General features: G+C 47.6%; 1 protein-coding gene across 1 annotated transcript in view; it reads right to left on the reverse strand.

Moving 5' to 3' along the window:
- SFXN5 (sideroflexin 5) overlaps nt 1-23,447 on the reverse strand; it is a 1,920,751-nt gene that overhangs the window by 1,707,378 nt on the left and 189,926 nt on the right. Inside the window, exon 2 of the mRNA XM_069632305.1 lies at nt 8,124-8,192. Coding sequence (XP_069488406.1) covers nt 8,124-8,192 — 69 coding nt within the window. The remainder of the gene's footprint in view (nt 1-8,123; nt 8,193-23,447) is intronic.

Here is a 23,447-nt window from a genome sequence, read left to right on the forward strand (position 1 = left end):
TGGCGTGGGATACCTTTTGAAGTGTACTTGCTGTTTGGCACCTTGGCCGTTCGCGCCCCTGACAGTCCCCCATGGCAGCGCGCATCAATTGGGGTGAACCGCCTTTGATAGAGGGGGGTGGGATGGATGGGCCTGGGGCGTGCAGATAAGGCACAGGAAGACTGCTGAATGGAGACACACTTATGTGGATTGCAGGGGGGTGGCCTGCTTCAAGGGGGAGCCCTGCCTCGAGACACGGAGTCTGAGGAGGCCATGTGAACGATGGGCCCTTGGCGTGGGATACCTTTTGAAGTGTACATGCTGTTTGGCACCTTGGCCGTTCGCGCCCCTGACAGCCCCCCATGGCAGCGCGCATTCCACTGGCGCGAACCGCCTTTGATAAAGGGGGGTGGGTTGGATGGGCATGGGGCATGCAGATCAGGCACAGGAAGACTGCTGAATGGAGACACACTTATGTGGATTGCATGGGGGCGGCCTGCTTCAAGGGAGAGCCCTGCCTGGAGACACAGAGTTTGAGGAGGCCATGTGAGCGATGGGCCCTTGGCGTGGGATACCTTTTGAAGTGTACATGCTGTTTGGCACCTTGGCCGTTCGCGCCCCTGACAGCCCCCCATGGCAGCACGCATCCACTGGCCTTGTTGTTATAGACTTTTGTTTTTGTTAAACTAACCATTTTTTTTTATACTTTATATAGTTATACTTCGCCTTTGATGGGGGAGGGCGGTGGATGGATGGATGGGCTGGTGGGCGTGCAGACAAGGCACACAAAGACTGCTGAATGGAGACACACGTGATTCATTTAAAAAAATCGAAACAACCTTTGTTAAAATACATGTGGTGTTTTATTTTGTTTCTTTTTTTGATGGCACGAAAATACAAAACTTTACACATTGTACAGGTCAGGTTGCAGCACAGCGAGGGAAAATCCCCTGTACTGACCGCTGTCACTCGGGAAAGTTTCTCTTATGGCACAAACGGCACAGGCGGGTATTACTCTTTGAACGCGGTGTCCAAGCCTCCCGTGAAGCCACCATGTAAGGGACGATAGTCCACCAGCTGGTACCACCTGTGAAAAATAATGATACAAACTGTTTTTAAATGACCAAGATAAATTGATTAAACGTTTGTTGTCATTGACAATTCTTGTAACTAATGGCATTCTGCTTGGACAAATGCTATCTAGACACTGCACACTATTGAACGACCTTCATGCATTACAATGATATGTAGATGTCATTTTGGATATAGGAGACGACCATGAAATAGTAGTGGCATCACAAGCAGATTATACTTACTCCTTACTCGGATTACGAGGACGAACAGTTGCGCGAAGTTCGTGCATAAGCATGATCATTATCCTCAACACGGACCGTGTGAGGCAGGCTGCCCTGAAGTCTGGCAGCTCGGTGATGCATTGCGGTCGTGGCTCGCCCTCCGAAATGTAGGCCACGCATCCCGAGTTTTCACAGCAGCAGCAGTTCTCCTCCTCGGTTGGCATTAGCTCGCACCGATTGCATGTGCACCAGGTGGAAACACCGTCCATGCGACTAGGTCCAGTGTCTTCATCCGTTGATTCGTCCTGCCAACTGCCGTCCGAAGCCCCATCGTTTTTGCGTGTTTCCCTTTCCAGTAGTTCCTCCTTGGTATACTCGGGTTCGTACATGTAGGACATTATTGTAGCCATTGTGTGGTAAACAAATTAAAATAATTTATAGCGATGGTACAGGTGTTCACATGGGCTACAAGCGGCAAAGGTAGCTGACAGAAATGAGTCACAGAATACTCAAAGTAGCACAGAGAGAGGAATGGAATCGAAAATCTGCTGCTGTGTGTTGTGAAACGGTCTGTTCATACTTATTGAGGAAAGAGGCGTCTTGCCATTTCCATGGCGACTCGTCATTAGCTGAAGCGCAGCGATTGTTGACACGAGACGTGCTTTGGCGTTGTGAAATGAGCGGTGCGCGTCTGCTGATGATAGGCTCAGAGGCGGGGGATATGATTTAGTGCCGCAAAAGCAGGTCAGCCAGGGCGATGCGGCAAGTGATAGGATTATCACAAAATGGCAGCGCCCTGGTGCCTGTTTTCGCATGCGTTCAATGGACGAAAACTCGGGTAAGGTCCATAGGAAATTTTTCTAAAATCGAGCGACTTAGGCTTAAAAACACATGGCCGACCCGTAGGGACAATAAAAAATTGTGACCAAACCATTCCTTTAACAACTGCGTCTAGACCAGAGAGCCCTGCACGGTAAATGATAAGAATTCTGAACCACAGCCTAAGGAAACCACTGCATCCGAGCTGGCAAAGTGGGACAAACAGAAGGTCAGTTTGACCTAGGGTTTTGTTAAGACATTTTCCTTTGGACAGACTTTAACATGTGTAGGTGGCAGCTATGATGAATTAGGGAAGGGAACCCTGAGGCTTACAAGAACCATCTGTGCTTTCTTGAGAGCAGAGTCTCAAGACACCTGTTTTCTTTTGGATTGTGTTACTTGAATCTTGGGGAAGGGAACCCCAAGGATTGGTTTGGAAGTGTGCCTCCCTGAACTCACTGGGAGAAGCTAAACGTTGAGACTTTTTCCTGGAACTTTCTTGGACTTTAACTTTAAGTTGAGCACTATTTCCTTGGACTGGGACATCGCTACACATTAGGTAATTGTAGATTGTGAGGGCAAGGATAGGTTTTGGACACAGACAGACTTTAAAGTTGAACTCTTTGACTCAGACTTTCCTTGGTTTAGGTCAGGTAGGGAAATCACACTTTAGCATAGGGCAAGTTAGGCCTTCAACCATCCTGACCTTTAAGTTAATAAATATCTTTTGTTTGAATTTTAAGTCCGTTGTCTATGTCGTACTTCATGATGCCTTCACAGTAGGCGATAGAAAAGAGAGGTGTTGGAGAAAGGAGAGTGAGTATGCAGGAAAGGAGAGAGAGAGGGTAGATAGAGTAATGGAGGTTGGCAACAGGAGGGAGTAGTTGGTGGCGGAGAGAGAGTGAGAGAGAGAGAAAGTGTAGATGGAGATGGGTTGGTTGGAGACAGAAAGGAGTAGTTGGGTGGAGGAGAAAAGAGAGTGAGAGAAAGAGGAGGTGTGTGAGAAGACAGAAGGGTGTAAGGAACTCATGGTAGCAACAGTAAAGACAGACACAAGAGATCACAGTTCAAGGGTGTTTATTAAACTGTATTCAGGTTGGTAAAATGCCTAATCTAAACCTAAATCTAAGATGGGAGCACGCAAAGACCATCAAATGAAAATAAAGCAGTCCTAGTGGCGCTGTGTAATAAAAAGGGCCAATAATAAGAAACCTATTGCCAAACCTTACGACTAATACAAAAAGGGGTGTGGGATAGTTTAAGAAAAGAAAGACGTGTTCACAAATAATATGCCAGGATGCAGTAGCTTGGGTCTCTCTTCCCCACATTTTGAGCATGGGGAAGTGGGATCTTGGAGCACAGTACACTCTCGAGCTTCCCCAGCATGAGATGACAGTTCCACTTGCAGCTATCGATGGCCAAGTCTTGTTTCTCTAGAAAGTCTCTTCCCTTTGAGGACAAGACGTATTCAAATAACAAAACAAAAGTTCCTTCAACAAAATGAAAGTTTGTTTCCTGGTTTTTCTTAGGTTGAGGTTTCTTCCCCCCCACTTCCTCCTCTTCCGGGTGCTGAACCCTCTATTTTCAGCCTCCCTCCACCGGTTTCACTATGTCTTTTTCTTAATTCATAAATCTCAATAATGGGCCTCATTACGAGTCTGGCAGGTAGCCGTGCCAGAAAAACCGGCAGGCTGTCACCGGGCCGGTAATTCCATTCCACCTCAGTGATTGCCGGAATCACTGGGGCATTACAACCCCAGTGACCTGGTAATTCTGGAGGTGGAATTCTGTTAAGCCCCATTCCCATGGAGTCCTACAGGACTCCATTGGGATGGGGATGGGGACCATGGAAACACTGGTTCCGTCTATGACAGAGCCAGTGTTTCCATGTCCGCCTGCAGGCGGGTGGTATTACTTCTGCCAAGTCAGACCTGGTGGGAGTGACACCTCCCGTCTGCAGGACTCGGAATTAGCTGGTCCGGAAACAACAGTGGCAGCGGGTTTACCGCCACCGTTGTTTCCGGACCGGCTGACTTGCAATGAGGCCCAATGTCTTTTTAGACAGTTCCAGTGGACATCCCTCTACCGGGTTCACACTTGTCAACCCACTGTTTCTTGGGACTTTAGACTTGTCCCCTTCATCGTCAGCATCCCTCTTCCGGGTTCACTCTTGCCAACTTCACATTCACATTTGCTTTCAATGTTTGCAGGATTCACTTCCCTTGCTTTCTTATCAGTTCTTAGGTCAAAGGCTTTCGACTGTACAGGGATTTTGCTTGATCTCCTGTATGACCACTTTGACCTATCTTGGCAGCTCTCCTACAGCCTCCTGGTATCTGTAGTTTCATTCAAACAGGGATCGACCAGAGATTATCGGAGCAGCAGCCACGTGGTGCTGGTCCCCTTCTGCAGCTGGTTTCTCCTTTACAATTTTACAGATCTTTGAACATTTCTCACTCTGCCACTTTCATTCATCACAGCCTGCTTCTTATCGGTTCCCCCTTCGACTTACCAGCTGTGATGAACCACTTGGCTTTCCTCTTAACTGGAGTCAAGGCCGGTAGCACAGAAGCAGGCGTCTCCCTCACTCCAGCTCATCAGCGTCGATCCGCTCTGTGTACCATTGACATCTGCTGCAGAACATTTGGGCTATTCTCCTAGATCTTACGATTCCTTCTGCAGAGGTTTTGCAGGGTTTTTTCGAGAAGGGCAATGTCGTGTCTCTCCTCGTCGGCCTCTTGATGTGTGCCGCCTTTCTCCTCCTCTTGAACTGCCGTGTCTGAATAGCTGTCTCATCGTGCGGTCTGCCTTGCTCGTACTGTGCTCTCTTGCGCCACCTTTTATCCCAGTGGGTAAGGGTAAGGGCCGTCAGATGTGCGTGATTCTGGTCAATTGCCTGACTTTGCCTGACCCTTGTATTGGGACATGTCAGGTAAACGGCTCTGGTGTTAGTCCGTTGTCTTTCATGTTGTGCAAAAGTGTTTGTGTTGGGAAAGGGGGGTGGGGGGGTTTGAATGTCCTATGGAAGAGGATGGTGAAAAGGTGTTGTAGGAAGGGGAATACCTCGTTTCACTCATCGGTGTCCCACTCCCACAGGACCCCCCCATTCAGGTGATCCTCCCTTACTGGTCCACCCCCAGGAATGGGATCCAATAACGATGGCCGTGTCCTGGACACCTGGGTGACAGATCCCCTGGCACTAGCTAGGGAGACACCTTTAGGTTTATTACAAGGGACAGAAGATAAAGAGAGGGGAGGGAGAGACGAGAGACGGGGAGAGGGAGGACCTAGGAAGATCAGAGGTAGGGAGAGAGAAGGAGGGAGCAGGAGGAGAATGGAAGGTATAACAGGGAACCGTGGGATCAGGGAAAAGAGTGAAAGAGATAGACAGGAGGCAAGAAAGAGAGGAAACATCTGATTCAATCTTGAACCATACATGACACCGTTTTGGGACAGCTTTAACGAAGGGAACCTTTAAGAAGCCTCAGAGGGGCGAAGATAGAGAGTTCCTCGGTTTTTAAGCCCTCACCTGAAGCTTAGACTAGACTAGATAGTAGGGGTTACCAACCACTAGTTTTGATATTGCACTGGTTGTCAGGGTGGCTGGGGTAGGTTGAGGGCACACACAGGATGTTGAGGGACCAGGCAGGTAAACCCAATAGTTTAGGCAACCTGACAAGACCATCAAAAAAGTATTTTTACCCAGCTGCCAATAAACACCGTAGAACCATACTTTGGATTCTGGGGTTTATGGAAGCCATCTGTGGCAACAGACAAGCACAAGGCCATCAATTAGTTCTTCAGAGTATTTATGGATAATATCAAGCTCCACATTTAAAACTCAGTCACAGCATACCTCCTCATCTGGCAATGGGCCAGGTTATCGACTTTGACCCAGGGAGAAAGGTAGGTGGGTGGTGGGTGTTGCTATGATGTGCTGCACTCAAAAGAATAGGACTATATAATACAAATAATTTATTAGACAATCTATGATCTGGACCAACAAAGTACAAAGTATATTCAGATTGGTTGACAACATTGTACATCAAAAATTAAAAATACGGTTGACCATAAAATGTAATAACTGGATGTTAGTAAAGCAAACATTTCATATGCAGACCAGTGCCACAAATTCAACATTATATTTTTGCTCAACTGGTGGCCAAGACAAATATGCTTTTTCAAGGTCAAGGTGCAGACAGCATGAAAGGGATTACAAACAATACAAATGTACAGAAAGAGAAAGTCACTGTCTGAAATATAAACACATGTTCTGGGTAAGAGTGGGATGTACAGGCTAATTGCCTTCATAGCTGAAGGTCACTCAGTTGTTGGGTCAGGGGTAAAATGTTCCAACAACAGCTAATGTTTGTAATAAGTAGATAGGGCAATTTTTTGCATGAACATTATTTTGAAAGTAACACTTCAAATCTGAGCCGGGGTAGTTTGATAGCCACCCACATGAGAATAGACAGGGCATTCACGTGTGTTTAACCCAGGGAGAACGGACCAACATCCTCACATTCCGCAAGGCCAATTCCAAGAAGACACTAGCTCCGTCTCCCCAAATAAATCACTGGACAGTCATTCACATCACTCCTTCATACCGTTGATGCACCCTCACGTAAAGCATCTTCCCCAAAATGCAGGTCAGACTCTTCCTGAAGAAACCCTCACTTGATCTGAATTACTAAACCTACTATCTCTAAATTAAACATCTACCATTTACTTATAATGTTATTAGAAACGTTGCCATCACAATTCATGACCCAGCACATTCTTCTACGATACTGCCAGCACAGTTTAAAAGATGGAAGTAGTACCAAGGCCACCATCATTCAAGTCACCTGACAATACTCTCCACATATTGGACAACTTCTTTGCTCTTATTTCTGCAATGCCTTCTGTACGATGGATCAAAGGCCTTTTTCATTATTTGTTGAGTTGGTCATGCACATGCTGGTTTACCTCTTGCCTCATAGACTTATACCAGCTAGTCCACAATGGCAACTTTAGACCTCAATGCTGTGCCATCACCAGCGGATAGTGGTAGCGCATCATCCCATCTGCCCATCATCTTAAATCCATAAATGGTTCAGGTGGAGATCACACATAGCAAACCTTCAAATCAAGACCCACCAATGAACTGATGGTATGCAACCTTACCTAAAGGTCAACTGTGTCGACAACATCCACTTGACTAAAACACTGCCTTTCCCTTATCTAGCCCTGAATGTTGAGGGCCTACCTAACATTGAATCCCTTCATGATTGCATTTGAGCCCCATCAGAATATAATCTTCTTGAATATAACCCATGTCAAACACTATCAGACTGAGATGGGACTTGATAGATTCACACCCCAACATTCCTCCTGGACATTCTTGGATTCACCATTAACTAAGGCCTCTTTTCAAGAGCCATATAGCCAAGAAAACACAGAGAGTGAGGTTCCAAGCACTCTCCTGCATCTAATCAAGTCATTCATATCCCTCAACATGCTTTAAATGGGTGGGATTTGCCTGGTATAATATAAATGAGGTCAATCAATTAGCAACGCCTAATCATTTAAGAGAATTGTTGTTAGCGACTTGTACAGTTTTTAACATTTTGCAGCTGCAGGCCAAGACATCACTGATCCTCTCTTGTCTGTGTCCCTGAGCTGAGGAAGTTAATAATACGGAGACACACACACCTTTGCTTCTGTTTGCAACCAAGCACCCTAGAGCCACAGACCCTCTCACTTGGACAAGTTACTTCCATCCAAGGAGCACAAGCAATAATCAAAGTATTGCCAAGAGGAGCATATCGATAACATAGGTGAGCTCTGTAGGGGACATCCTTACAATTGTTTGGTTTGTTCACAGTATCACCAGCTCCCAGAATGTCTTTCAATCACTGGCATCAAATACCTCCTATACTTCCTCCAAAAGCCTCAACTGAAATCAGAAGCAACATATTACATTTGGAACATGTTTTAACACGCTATGGAAAAAAATTATCCTATGCATCTGCACATAGGTGCCATTACCTCAGTTACGAAGAGAGTTCGAGGGTCAATGATGTCGAGGAAGTGTCGGAATCTACCATAGAAAGAGCTCTGAAAGAAAATAAAAGACTCTGTTAGTTGTATGGAGGGCCCATGACATATTTCAAGCAAGTTCCAATCCTAATTCTGTAAAGCTTTTGGAAGTCAATCATAGACATTGAACAGAGAATTGACAATCAAAGGTGCCAAAAGTTTTAAAAACAGTACTCAAGAACCTAGAAGTTACCATAGATAATTTGGTGTTTAATCCTAACTATGTAAAACAGGTTTATAGGTCAAAGTATCGAATCAAAAGGATCGAATGACAAAAGGCTCAAGTCAAAAGGACCGAAAAGAAAAGGTTCGAAAAATGATGTATTTTTTTTTTACATTTCTTTTTTTGGGGGGAGCATCCCCCTCCCGCAACCCCCGTTTTTGTGGTAAAAACCACTTTTTTTTTACCTAAACGGAAACCCAAAAAAAATATATATAATAAAAAAAAATTCAAACCTTTTGTTTTCGATCCTATCGACTCTCACCTTTTGCATTCAAACCTTTTGTATTCGATCCTTTGACTGAACACCGTAAAACAGCTCTCGTGGGAAAATGATTGGTGTACAACTTGTACAGCAATAGCCAATTTCAAACTTTATACCTATGCTACAGAAGGAAATGGTCTAAAAAAGGCTAATAAATAATATCACAATGTCATATAAAAAAGGATTGCCATTTCTGCCGCGATAAAGGTACAATGGGTCTTCTTTGCAGTGGCCTGCAGTAAAAGTATGAGGTGAGGCCATGCTAAGCAATCTTATGCCTTTATACACTGTGCCTCTGAATGCTTTGTTATGCCGTGTAATACCTTGCTATGTGTTGCTTCTTGATTGCTGCCACAGTTGTTTTGCTTCTGACTGATGTGATGATCTATGACTGTTATAATCTGTGTTACCCAGGGCCTCCTTTACTACCTGCTAGTTGATTACAATCTGTGATGGTATGTTCCTGTTTGATGTTGCATACCTAATCTACAGCCTTTGACCTTCTCAACATGTCACCATGATACACAACACATCTCACGACAGTACTACACCAAACACAATGACCAGAACCACCAACAGGTACAGACACAACACCACATCAGCAGACCCTAGCATGTGTGGCCTGGGAGGACTTATGCAAAGGCCGTTTCGCAGGTCACCAGGCGGACTGACATGGGGCACGGCCTTGTTGCCGGGTTCATGACTCTCGCTCTACGCAGCCTGGACGTGTCAACTCGTTGGTACCTCAGCCCAGCCAGCACGGCACACACTGCCCGGCCCTTTATGTTGTGTTATGTTATTGTGATTTATACTGCGCACCAGTGCCATTTTCATGGTCTCCAGGAGATCTGGTGGATCTATAATGGAAGGAGCATTCAGGTGAATTAATGGGATCGAAAGGTAGAGCAGAAGAGAGCTTTGATGTGCTGTTGGTATCTTCAGTGCGGAAAAAAAGGTCACTGTGTGCTTGGTTTGCAGTCGGTAATAGTTTGAGGATGTTTTGTGTGTTAGAGAGCTTATGGGAGGCTTGTGTGTTTGTGGTTTTGTTTTTTGTAGTGTGTTTGGTTTAAAGCGGGATTGCATATTGTGTGTAGTTTGTTGCAGCTTCAGGGTTTTGCTCCTGTAGAGATGTGTGTGTGTTTCGTTTTGGTTTTTGAAGGTGAGTTATGCAGGATATTGGAACATTGTTTAGTAGGGTTGTAATTGTAAGTATGTATATGTCCAACAGAGCGCTGCATAAGAAGGGTTGTCTGTTCCCTTCTCTTCAAGCGTTACGTTTGCTTGGCATGGCTTCGATTCTTCTATGGTGGCATGTGTAAAAGTGCTTTATTTCCTTGGGATCCAGGTTTATATCTTCCTTGGGTTTAGGTTGTTTTGTGGTTTTCCTTGCGTTAAGATGGTGGTTTCCATTTGACAGCTTTCTGTTTAGCTCAGAGAGTTAAAGAGCCATGTTATTAGTAATTTTATGAATGTTAGGTGTTCTTCTGTTATTCGTATTTCCTTTGGAAGTGAGCCCAAGGTTTTGCTGAGATGCAGGCGAATGCTGATCCACGAAATATCAACTTTGAATATTGTTTTGGTTCAACGCTAATTCCTTTGCTGGATCTCAGTGTTCGATTTGTTTTGTAAATGGAGATTTGATTCCTGTCTGAATTCCGGTCCTTGGTTTTGGATTGATATGTGGTTTATGCAGAGTGTTTTAAAGAATATAATTCTTTTACTGGTAGCCATTGTAGGGCTCTTGGTGCTGGTGTGATTGGCTCGCTCTTGGTGAGTGTGAGCATAAGTCTTGCTGCTGTGTTCTGGATTTGTTGTCGTTTTTTGGTAAGGCAGTCTGGTATTCTGAGATAGATGCTTTTTGCATAGTTTATTCTTGACATGACGAGGCAGATGATGGCGAGTGTTCAATGTTGGAAGGTGAGGAATGGTAATATCCGTTTGTGTGTAGATGGAAGTAGCACTTCTATACTACTGCTTTGGCTTGTGGTTCTATTGTTAAGCCGTTCTCCATTAGTATCCTGAGGTTTTTTACTACTTTGCAGGGTTCTGGTTGATTTCCCATTTCCGTAGGTCATGTAATGTGGAGTTGGTTCAACGGGTTGTTAGACGGGATCATGATTTATGTTTTGTCTGGGTTTTGTTTAAGGCCGTTAGTGCTCATCTATTTGATTATTTCGGTGAGGCAGTTTGTAGGGGTTAGGTCTGGTTCTTCACTCGTGCTGATTTTATAGATGATTTGTGTGTCGTGTGTGTAGTTGTAGCACGCCAGTCCATGTATTTTGGTGAGATAGATGAGAGGGGCCATGTAGATGTTAAAGGGCACTGGCAAGAGTGATGAGCCTTGTAATACTCTGCAAGTTGTTTTGTGTGGGACTGATTGGAAGGGGCTTAGCCTCGTCATTTCCGTTCTTTCTGTCTTGATTCCTATTTCTCTGAGTCTTTTGATGAGGTTTTTGTGGTCGACTGTGTGGAAGGCTGCTGATAGGTGTAGTAGTATTAGTGCCGAGGTGACATTGGAGTCAGCGTTGGCTTTTAAATCATCCCAAATAGACCGCAGTTTTCGTTCCTCCGATTGGTCGGAAGCTGACTTGTGCATGGTCCAGTACCCAACTGTTTTCCACATGTTCCAGGATTTGTTCGTATACGTAGCTTTCTAGGAATTGTGCATGATGTGGGATGGTCAATTATGTCTCTCCCGAGGAGTCTTTCAGGTATGGTTTGATGTATGCTGATTTGAAGCTTTCTGGTATGTTTCCTATTGGCAGTGAGTGGTTAAATACATTGCGGAAGTATTCTGCCAGTGTTTTCTGGGTAAGGATAGACCTGTACATGTCTGGTGGGCAGTGATCTGTTGGTGAGCCTGCTCTGCTGCTTTTGTTCACTATGCTTTGGAATGTTTCTGCCGAGAATTGGTGGGAGGCAGGGTAGTCTTATGGTTGGTTCAGATGTGGTTTGTTAGTGGTGGTGTTGGTGTTTTGGGGTCTGCTCTTGATGACTTGCTGAATGCTTGTGATTTTGTTTTAAAAGTGGTTTGCCAAGTTGTTGCATAACTTTTGTTGATTGAGTGGGTGTGTTGTTGCAGGGTGCTGGGCTGCTTAGTTTGTTGATGATGCTATGCATCTATTTCTGGGTATTGGTTCCGTTGGTGATACGTTAAATGTAGTATAGGTTTTTAGCTTTGAGGATTTTGGCTTTGTATATTCATATCTGTTTTTGATAAGCGTTTTCTTTTTGCTGATTGTAGTTTTTCCTCCATTCTTGTTCCAGCTTTCAGTTTGTTTTTTTCCGTTCTCTCTGGTGGGGTGTGAACCATCTCACTGTTTTATTTTGAGTAGGTGCTGTTTTTCTGATGCAATATCATCAAGTGTTTTAGTTATCCACCTTTGTATTTTCTACGTTTTTTCGTTGATGTTGGTTGAATTGAAGGTGGTGATCAGTGGTTTTGTGGATTCCATTCTGGTGTTTAGGTCTAGAGTATTTATGGATTTCCAATTCCTCTTGTGAGTATTACCAGGTTGCTCACCGTAGTGACCACCTTACTCCTAGTCCATAGTCCCCTTTCCTCCATACTTATGGGACTTCTCTCCGTCCTGTGGGACGGGACCCGAGCACTTTGTAAAAAGCATCCACATTTTTCCAAAAATGTGTCCTTCCTCTCTTTCTTGCGCGGGGCACGGCATGTGGCCGTAACCCTGCCCACCTTGGCTCGGCCCTGCGCATCGCCCATCAGTCCTTTTCCATCGCTGGGTCAAAACCCATTAGCAATAACAGAGGAACCTTATTAGAGGGGACGGCGGGCGGGCGTATGGAGGAAAGGGGACTATGGACTAGGAGTAAGGTGGTCACTACGGTGAGTAACCTAGTAATACTCCTACGTCCCGTCCCCCTTCCTCCATACTTATGGGAGATTCCCAAGCACTCCTTACAGGAACTATGGGTGGATGGAAATACCCCTTACTGAAAAAGGTTCTTTAGTACAGCCTGACCAAAGTGAGCGTCAGCTCTTGAGCTCATGTCGAGACAATAATGCTTACAGAAAGCAGATGGGGAGGCCCAAGTAGCTGCCCTAGCAATGGACTCCCAGGGGACATATTTTGGAAAAGCAACCACGGCTGCCTTACCCCGCATCAGGTGTGCATGAATACCCTTAGGAGGTTTCAGCCCTTGGACAGTGAAAGACTCCGTGATGCAGGCGGCGATCCACCTAGAAATAGTTGCCTTAGACGCCAGCCTGCCCTGAGGGTTACTGAAGGTTACAAAATGTTGAGAAGAACTCCTAAGCTTGGAAGTCCTGTCCAGGTAGAACATAAAAGCTCTTCGGACATCGACAGTGTAGAACCATCTCAGCCTCAGAGGCAGGGTTCGGAAAAAAGACCGGTAGGGAGATCGAGTGATTCAGATGGAATTCGGTCACCACCTTCGGTAGAAAGGCCGGGTTTGTCCGAAGGACTACCTTGTCCTTGTGAAAGACCAAGAAAGGATGCTCCACCGACAATGCCTGGAGCTCACTCACTCTACTTGCTGACGTAACGGCGACCAAAAAGGACACTTTCCAAGACAAGTACTTGAGGTCCACCGTAGCCATTGGTTCAAAGGGTTTATGGCACAGCGCCGTCAGGACTACATTTAGGTCCCACGGCGGGTGCGGACTACGAACCGGAGGGTAGAGGCGTGTCAACCCTGCAAAATGCCTCTTAACCACTGGGTTACTCAGAGAATAAGAGCACTGGTCTGTAGAAAGATAAGCGGAAACTGCTGAAAGTTAAGTCCTGCATGACAGAACATGAACCCCTGACTCTGCTAGGGAGGACACGAAGGACAGCATCATGTCAATCGTGGCCTCCCTTGGATCCAACTTCTTCTCCAAACACCAATGACAGAACCTGAGCCATTTACTCTTGTACTGAGATCTGGTCGAGGGTTTCCTGGCTGCCTGGATAATGCGCATGTTATCCGTAGACAAATTCAGATGCTCTAAAGACTTGAACTCAGGCACCATGCCACCAAGCTGAGCGATTGTGGGGAGGGGTGCCACATCTGCTGTTCCCCTTGGTGAAGAAGATCGGGAGTTACTGGTAACCTGATCGGCGGATACACCGACAGGTGTTGAAGTTGAGAGAACCAAAACCTGGCCGGCCACCACGGAGCTATGAGTATAAGGGAACAGTTCACCGAGTTCTTCAACTTCCAAATTGCACGGTGAACTAGAGGCAGAGGGGGGAAGGCGTAAGCTCTCATGTTGTGCCATGGAATCTCGAGAGCATCCCCCAGAGAGGTGTGCCCCAACGCAAGAAAATCCATGAGAGGACCTCCGCCTTCAATTCCCACTCGTAGCTGACCACTGTCCGCCGGCTGAGGGCATCCGCTGTGACATTCAGCTGGCCCGGGATGTGCACTGCAAGCAGCCAGACACCATGAAGCACGGCCCACTCCCAAATCTGGATAGACAGGTCCACGGGGGGGGGGGGGGAGACTTTGTTTCCCCTTGCTTGTTGATGTAATACATTGACACCACATTGTCCGTTCTTATGTGGACCACCTGGTTGACAATGAGCTGTCTGAACGCCCTGAGCGCTAGGAAGATCGCCAGAAGCTCCAGATGATTTATGTGGAGGAGCCTGTCCTGGGGCGACCAGAGGTCCAAGACCTGAAGAAGATCTAACGTCGCACCCCACCCCAGAAGGGAGGAGTCTGTCGTGATCGTCACCGTGGGGACCGGGTCCTGAAACCCCACGCCCCCAGACAGGTTGCTGAGAGATGACCACCAATCCAGGTCCACTCTCATGGAATCCGGAATCATTATCCGCTTGGAATCCGGATCCACTGCCTGACGCCATGAACTCCAAAGAGCCATCTGGGTCCGTCTCATTTTGAGACGAGCAAGAGGAAGAACCAGTACACACGAGGCCATGAGGCCCAGAAGCCTCTGGAACCACCAGGCCGACATGCTCTCCGACTGCGCAAACATCTGACACATGGCTAACAGATCCGCCATTCTGTCTGCGGTCAAATACACTCTGCAGTCGATCGTATTCCAACGAAAACCCAGGAAAATCAGGTCCTGTGAGACTGTCATGGAGGATTTCCGCCAGTTCACCGACAGCCCAAGATGGAACAGGAGCTGAAGGAGAGACTGGAGATTGCCCGCTGCCGCCAGCGGACAAGGGCTGCGTAAAAGCCATTTGTCCAAATATGGATACACATGGATACCCTGGAGACGAAGATAGGCCGCAATCACCGACATCATCTTCGTGAAGACACGCAGCGCCGAGCTGAGGCCAAAAGGAAGCACCCGAAACTGGAAGTGCTCCTCTCCCAAAGAGAAGCGGAGGTACCTCCTGTATGGATTCCAAATCAGGAGGTATGTATCTGGCTGGGCGTGATCATCTTGAATTTCTCTTGGGGTAGGAAAAGATTGAAGTGGGAAAGGTCTAGGATGGTGGGCAGGCCAGCCTGGTTGAGTTTGGGCACCGTAAACCGTCGGGAGTAGAAGCCCTCCCCTCACTCCCCAAGAGGAACGGGTTCGACAGCTCTGAGGTCCAGAAGTTTCTGAACTTCGGCCTTGAGGGAGGGTGAGCCCGACAGCGGAAAAGGAGGGTTGAGGGGTGGGGTAGGAGGTAAAGGTAAGCGGAAGCCTGCTCGAGCGACTGGCAAGACCCATCTGTCTTCTGTGATGGTCTGCCACGCCTCCCAATGAGACGCAATGTGTCCTCCCACCGGGGTCTCGTGCGAGCAGGGAAAATCCTCATTTGGCAGGCTTATCGGTGGTGGTGCCACCTGAACCTGTGAGGAGGCTGAGGAGCGGGAGAAAAACTGTGTGCGCTGTTGTCTACGGCGGTTATTCCCCACAGGAGTATCCACTCAGTGAGATTTGCGGTCGAGGAAGCCCCTAAAACCAGAGGAGGGTCGACTTTGAGACAACGCTCTCTGGGATTTGAAAGGAGCTTTGACCAGAACAGACAATGATTTAGCCGTCTTGAGTGCTATCCTTGGCCTTGGTGAGCTCTACATCAGTAGTAGAACGAAAAAGCTCCTTGCCATCAAATGGAAGGTCCAACACCTTGCCTTGCACTTCCTTAGAAAATTTAGTGGCATGCAGCCACGCCTGCCGTGAGGTCTCAACCCCCAGCATCAGGCCCTGAGCCGAGGTGTCTACGTGATGAGCCGCAGCCTCCAGGAGATCATGGGCCAAGACCCTGGCGTCGGAAAGGCCTCCTTTAAAATCTTCCAACTTCTCGACCGGGATGTGCTCCTCAAACTCCGACAGACCTTTCCACATCCGCATGTTAGCTCCCGTCAATATCAACTCAGCATTGGCCGGCCTAAGCTGCAAGGCTGAGTTGGCAACGATTTTTCTCCCTAGGGAGTCAAGGAACTTGTCCTCCTTTCCCAAGACCCGAGTAGCCATCGTGGAAGAGGATGCTGCAGGTCTAGATTGCAACGTAGCCGCAGCCACCACTGTGGAGGAGGGAGGCGGACAAGACGACAGGGCCACCTCTTCCGAAGAATGTAGCCTGTACCTCGCGTCAATCTTCTTGTTAACAAAAAGTCCCGAGTGTGGCTTTTCCCAGACTCTTCGGACCTCGGCCAAAACGTCCTTCTGCAGGAACAGGCCGGGACGCTCCAAGGGAGACAGGGTGAACGCCCCAGAAAGCACGTCCTCCTGCAGAGCGGGTGCCTCGGGCACCGTAACATCTAAGAAACTCATCATGTCCAGTACCCGGTCATGAAAGGCTCTGATAGAGCGGGGAAGGTCCTCGTTGTCCTGATCGCCTTGAGGATCATCTGACAGGTCAGGATCCTGCTGAGCCGTGTCAGGCACTGCCTTGTCCACTGGGGACAATGGAGGCAAAGGCAGAAGAGCCGGGGGAGGCACCAGGGGCAAGGAAGGCGCAGGCGGAACCACCGGAGGAAGGAGTGGAGCCGGAGGCATAGGTGGACATATCTCCTTGAAAAGCCCTTTGAAATATTCCCTCATGGGGTCGGTGCGCATAAGCGCTTGAAATTTACCGAAAAAGGCATCCTCTGGAGACTGTTTCGGAACCTGAGGAGGCCTCTCATGAGGTGGACAAATCCAGGGACGTAACGGGGAAGGGTGCCACAACGGCCCCTCCACCGACGTATCCACATAAATCAAAGGTGCCGCCCCCGCGGGCAACGACACATTGTCCGGAAGAGGCATCCAGGCGTTCCAATCATAAACCGGCCGGTAAGGATGCACACAAGGGACTTTAGGTTCACCCAAGGGACCAAGCTCTACACCAGAGGCCGATGGTGTAGTTGTAGGGGTAGCACCTAAAATGGCCGCCGTGGTTGTGGCAGGAATGGGTGCCATTTTGTCCTCATCTGAGGGGAACTGCGGCATGTGAGGATGTGAGGCAGGGGTCCCCGTCGATGGATCAGGGGTCTTAATCTTAGCCTCAACATAAGGAACCTCGGCAGAGCCTGGAATGTTTTTGAGACATACCGACCGCCAACTGAGCCTTCGAAGGAAGGACCTCGGCACTGCCAGTAAAAGAAGAACTTTGCTTCTTTGCCCCCTCAACAGGTCTGGTGTCACCACAAGAGCGGGAACGGTGAGCAACCGATTTCACCAACATAGCCTTGACCAGCCTCTCAGAACTGTTGGTAGCTTTAGCCTCTGAACGAGGGACCTCGGACCCAGGCCCGGTATCTGCAAGGGCCTCGAACATCCGTTCGGTAACAACAAGCCCAGCCAAGGCCTCGGGCGCACCCCGATCTTGTTTTTGAGGGAAGCCGACAGAGAGGCCTCAGAGCGAGCTGCGGTACCCCACAATTCAGTAGAACTGGGTCTACAAACAGCCCCCACAGGAGGGGCCTCGGAGCGTACTCCGGTATTCACAGGCCCCTTACGGAGACCCTCAGAGAAAACTCTGGTAGAATTATTAGGCCCAACGGGCACCTCAGGGCGAACCCCGGTGACAGAGCGATCAACGCCCCTCCCGGACCGAGAGGAACCCGGGAAGGTATCCCCCGGCCGGGATGCTCTGAAAAGTAAAGAACTTACCGGGCGTTTCTTCTTCTCGTCGATGAACGCCTGAAAATGCGAAGGAGGAGTTCATCGGAACACCTCCTAACACCGCTCCAACCGACGTTGAAGTGCCCGGTGGACCCAAACACTCTAGACAAAGAGGATGGGGATCCGCCCTCGCGATGTGACAGTGTTTGAAAGACATAGGGCCTCATTACCCGGTAGGCGGTGAGCCATGGCGCTATTAGCGCTACGGCTCATGCCGGTAAAATACCGGCACCGCCTTGGCGGAAAGGGAATTTACCACCCCATTCCAAGGTTGGAGGGGCGGTAAATCCCCCTTCCGCCATTGCCCTTCCCCATTCCCATTTCTGCCCCATAGGGCTCTATGGGAATGGAGAAGGCGCTAATTACGGCACCGCAATGTTGCGGTATCGTAATTAGCTCCGAGGTCCCTTAGCGGGTTGGATTTTAACGCAAAAAGCAGGCGTTACATCCCCCAACCCGCAAAGGGACCACGTAGAAAGGCGGTAGGGATTTACCGGTACCGGTATTTTACCGGTACCGGTAAATCCCTACCGCCATCCATGTAATGAGGCTGATAGACAGACTAGTAAACGAACGCTAGTGAGAGCCAGAGAGGAAAAAATGGAAGAAAATCTCCTGAGGATGCAAGTGCATCCGGCCCCGATCGAGCGGAGAAAAGGACTGATGGGCGATGTGCGGGGCGGAGCCAAGGTGGGCGGGGTTATGGCCGCGTGTCGGGCCCCGTGCAAGAAAGAGAGGAAGGACATATTTTTGGAAAAATTTTGATGCTTCTTACAAAGTGCTCCAGTCCAGTCCCACAGGACGGAAAGATGTCCCATAAGTATGGAGGAAAGGGGACGGGACGTAGGAGCATTAGCTTTTATTTGCTTTGGTGGGTGGATCACGAATGGTATTAGGAGTTTGTCGCTCGAAAGCATCTGAATTGGGGGTGCCGTTGTAACCAGATTTCTGTTGCAAAAGATTGCATCTAGGGTGTGTCCTGCCGTGTGGGTAGCTCCCTCCATCAGTTCCTGTAGGTGCTTCGTTGCCTGTTGATTTCTTAGTGATGGTTGAGTCTCCTAGTATGATCAAGTGGCCATATTTTATAGAGATGTTGGTGAAGGCCTCCATAAATGTGTCCGTGAAGGGAGGGTTGTATGTTGCTGATATGCAAATGAGTGTGCTGGTCCAAGGCTAAGTGGAGGAGGAGGAGTGATTTACAGTTTGGGATGTTCAGTGGTGGTGCGGTTGTCATTTTTAGGTGGTCTTTGTATGCAATGGCAAGGCCCCCTTCTCTTGTTCCTTCCCTGTTGGCTAGTTTCAGTTTAGTTGTTGGGTAGGGATATGTGTGTGACTATCCGGACCATTTGTGTCAGCCATGGTTCGGTAAGGAATATGATGTCAGTTCCTCCCTCACTTTGGAGTTTGTATATTTCTGTGGTATATTTCAACATTGATCTGGCAGGGAGCATTTTGTTTTCTGGGTTTGGTTTATTCTTTGAAGGTGGCGTTTGTGGTTTGATTTGCTATTGGTCCAATTTGCTTTTAGAATCTGCATTGGGATGTGTTGCTTCTGTTTCTTTGTGAGTAGATCTAGAAGTTTGCATTTTGTATTGATTTTCTACATAGTCTGTCTGATCAGATCATGTTGATAATGTTCTGAGTCTCGTCAGTTTTTATATAGGGCTGTAGTGGGCAATCAATGTGTTTTCAGCATCCCTTCTTGTAGGTTCATGGCGTTTGTGGTTGGTTGGGTAGTAGGTTGATGGGTAGCATGACAAGAACCGTGATTTTGGTCTTGTTTTGGCAAAGCCTCTCTCTTCCACAATGAGGGTTGTTTCTTGGTGTTATTTGGCTCTCTGTCGAAGTAGTTTGAGATAGTTGGTCTTCTTTTGTCTGCTTAGCTCTTATTTGGCCCCTTCTTGAACGTCGGTCTTTCCTGCTATGAGGCATTTTTGCGGTGTGGGCTTGCTGGTTGGATGTAGCATTTCTGTTTTTGACTTTGCTTCTGTGTTTCCTGGTCTTTAGTTCTTGATGTCCAGTTGCAGGGATTTTATCGGTGATATTTCTTTCCCCTTGGTTAGTATTTCTCGCGTCTCAGCGGATGGTATTTGTTTGGGCCGTGTTGACAGTTGGGCACAGTGACGGGTGATGTTACAGGGTGTGATATCCCGTTGGGTAAACTATCCGTGTGAGGGCAGACTATCCTTATGGGGGCAAACTATCCTTGTAAGGGCAAATATCCCGGTGGGAAACTATCCCCGGGGCAAACTATCACAAAGCAGGATCTACAATTGGACAGAGCGTTGCAGGAGGCCCCAGCGTCCCAGGGGGGCAGAACATCCCAGACGGCTGTAAATCCTAGGAGGAAGAGTATCTAAAATGCAGCAGCCGCAGAATCTCACAATGGCAAAATTGAAAATAGAGAGGTGCAGGAGAGGAAAATCTCACAGTGGCAACATGCAAGAGCGGCATAGTCTTGAATGTTAACAGGCTCATCCAGTCTGGCCCCTGGGCGGGTCGACAACAACCACAGACCTGTGGTTGCCCGGGCTGCCCCAGGCAAGAAGCCCGGGCTGCCCCAGGCACGAAGCCTGGACCCATGGTAAGTTAGCCGGTTTTCCCAACACACTCAGCCCAGTGCAAATTTATCCAAGTACTGGGAGGCTGCTCGAGGCAGAGCTCCCCACCCCTCCCCAGGGTGGTGGTTTTTTCTGGCCACTCTTCTTTTACTTCTCCATTTCTCCACTTTCCTTTTTGCTTTAATAGACTTTCCTTCTCGAATGCTCCCCCACCCAGCCCATTCTTAAGGGGGTGGGTTTTCTTTCTTGGTTTCGTTTTTTCTCCCACTAGCATTCCATCAAGCCCCGTGTTTGGCTGATGGGTTAGTCATGGGCCATGGGCTACATAGTGTTTATGCACTAGAGGAAATGTTTGAATAGTAGAGTCTTCAGGTCATTTTCTGTTTCCGTCACTGTGTCCTTCCTCCTATCTTTTGCAAAGCTCTCCGTTGCTTCCCAAAGCTAGGTCCACGCTTAGTGAATACCCTAACAATGATGATAATAATAATAATATTAACCGTTAAACAGTGACATCGCATTTCAATAAAAAGGCATGATTCCTCGATTTCTCTTTCTGGCATTTTCAGTCTCACAGTGTTGCAGCTTCTGCAAGTGCGCTGACCTCTGGAAATGGCTAGTTGTTTCGCTGAATAAGGTGGTCTTTGAGTTGACACTGGCTTGAATGTGGCACATGCGACCTTGAAGATGATCCAATCTGGTATTGGTAGCAAAGGAGGCTCTATGAGTGTGAGGGTGACATGCTAACATTTTCTGGTGCGTGTGAGAAGCCTTCCAGAGGCATGGTGTGATATTTAAACAGTGCAAGGGTTGAGACAGTGACTAGTGAGTGGAGCACATTCCCTCCCACACACACGTGGAACAAAATTAGGACAGCGGGCCTAAAGTCTAGGAGAGGCATGGAGGATATTATTGTTCACAGGGGTGATAGTTCATAACAGGCTGCATGTTTCTATTTACCGAAAGGTTGAAATCGGTGATGAAACCCCAAGATTTGACCCTTGTGGCTAGAATCCATACAAACTCCTCAAGATTTATTCTGCATCATCACGAATGGACGAGTGACTGTTTAGCTGTGTTGCCAAAAAGCACAAACTCAGTTCTAGTGAGAATGAGTTTTAGGTATGTGCTTGTCAACCAAAAGAAGTGCAAGAAATGTTTAAGACATGAGGAAGAAAAAAAGCTTCTGTAAGGCTAGCCCTTACGCATAACTGCGTGTCATAGGCATAATCCTCTGGCTGGTCTTTTCTAGCTATGTCCCACATTCCAGGCCAGCAGTGATTCTAGAATAGGCAACAGAATCATCACTCTGTAATTATCTTTCCAAGTTCTATCTCACAGCCTGTGCTTAGTGAAAGGTCCAGAACGACAAGCCTCTTGCAAGCCTTTGCCAGGTGTGTCCCATATCATGAGCAAGCATAGTGTCTAGTTGGTAGAAATGGCTGTTCTTTTGCCCCAATCTGGGCGCATGCTTCTTGAAATGATACTCCATATGCGGTGAATATTTGGAGAAGTTCATTCTACTCCATTTGCCCCACCGGCACCGTTTCACCTCCCGTTCCTTATTGCACCAACACAGAATCCAGGAGGTTTCATGTTCCAATGCTGATCCACCAGAATGCTCCACATCTCCTTTCCTCACATAAAATCTAAACAGCATATGAACATACAGGATGAAATTGCAGTGCAAACCAACATGGGAATGTAAAACAACAGTATGACCCGAACAGCAACATTCCCTAACCACAAATATAACATCTGTGAAAGCGTGAACACTAATCAACATATTCATCAAGCTACATTGTCCTTCTCCTATCTCGTCTAGGTCTATTTGTCTCCCCACTGCTTGAACAATGAACAACATTAATGATAGAATTAAGACCACACGACCCTTCACTCTCATGACCTCTTGCCCCATCTTTGCAATGCATGCAAACTGTTCCTACAGCTTCCTCACAATGCACAGTCTCCTTGCGTCTACTTATTCTACTCCTATTCCACACTCTCCCATCAGAGGTCTTTGCAGCTCCATGCATCAACTGTGTTACCTTTATGTGCCCAGACCATGGTAAGCCCTGCTTCTGTAGGGGGTAGCTTAATCCTTACCAACTCTCCCTTGGAAACTTCAGGCACTTTAGATGCCTTACACACATGTACAATTATGTTATGTTATTTTCTTGCGTTTTTCTTATTTTTTCCTGACTGCCTCTAACTGCATTTTACTCACATGCACCTTCCTAACCATGCTGGATACACTCCCGTGTTGGGTTTCCTCCCACTGAGAACGGAGAAACTCCTGTGCCATACACTGCTTTTTTCAGTCTTCCTTCTCTACAATGGTGCAGTGGATGTTCTGCTTTATCACATGGCTAAACTTCTCGCCTAACCCATTCGGCTCAGAATGGTAAATGGAACTCGTGCTGCGCTCTATACCATTTCCTTTAAGGAAGCTTTCCATTTCCTTTGACACTAACTGTAATCATTTATTAGTAAAGCGCTTATAAACAAGTGAAGTGATTCAAAGGGTACAAATCTCATTTTTAGGCCTTGAAGATTCCGAATGATTGATCGAACAACAATAGCTAGCATACTAGGCCAAAGGCATATCTACTAGTGAAGTGCTTGACAAAAAAGAAGAGGGGGGGCGGAGAAAGGAGGAGGAGCATACAGATCAATAAACTACAGTACTGGCCGTGGTGACATTTCAGACTGCGTGGTAGTTGGTCATCAAATGCGCCTATGCATGACGATGTCAAGCACGACCAAGCTAGGGAGGGGAGACAGGGGGAGGACCGGACAGGCAGATTTACAAGGCCTAGAACATTCAAGGTCAAGGTCGTGCAAGTGCGCAGAACAGGAAGTGCGAGAGAGGGCGAGGGGGACAAGTATGCCCAGTCCAGCACGTGCCTGGGTTAAGTGCGGAGTAGTTGCCCCTCTCTTGGAGCATAATGCAGTAGTGCCAAGTAGAGTGCAGAGGATTGGCGAGGAGCCTGGGACCTGTGGGGCTCTGGAGGTGCACCAGGCGACCTGTCAGCTAACTGAACAGGTTGAGGAAGAGAAGGAAGGAGATAAAGTAGCCAAGAGAGAGGAGGTCAGCAGGTGAGAGGGAGAGAGAAAGTGGAATAGAAGAGTTAGGTCTTGAGGAGTTCCTGGAATTTAAGGAGTTCTGGCTCCAGACAGAGAGAGGTAG

The sequence above is a fragment of the Ambystoma mexicanum genome, chromosome 6q (assembly GCF_040938575.1).
Source record: "Ambystoma mexicanum isolate Mex_15411 chromosome 6q, UKY_AmexF1_1, whole genome shotgun sequence".
NCBI classification, from domain to species: Eukaryota; Metazoa; Chordata; class Amphibia; order Caudata; family Ambystomatidae; genus Ambystoma; species Ambystoma mexicanum.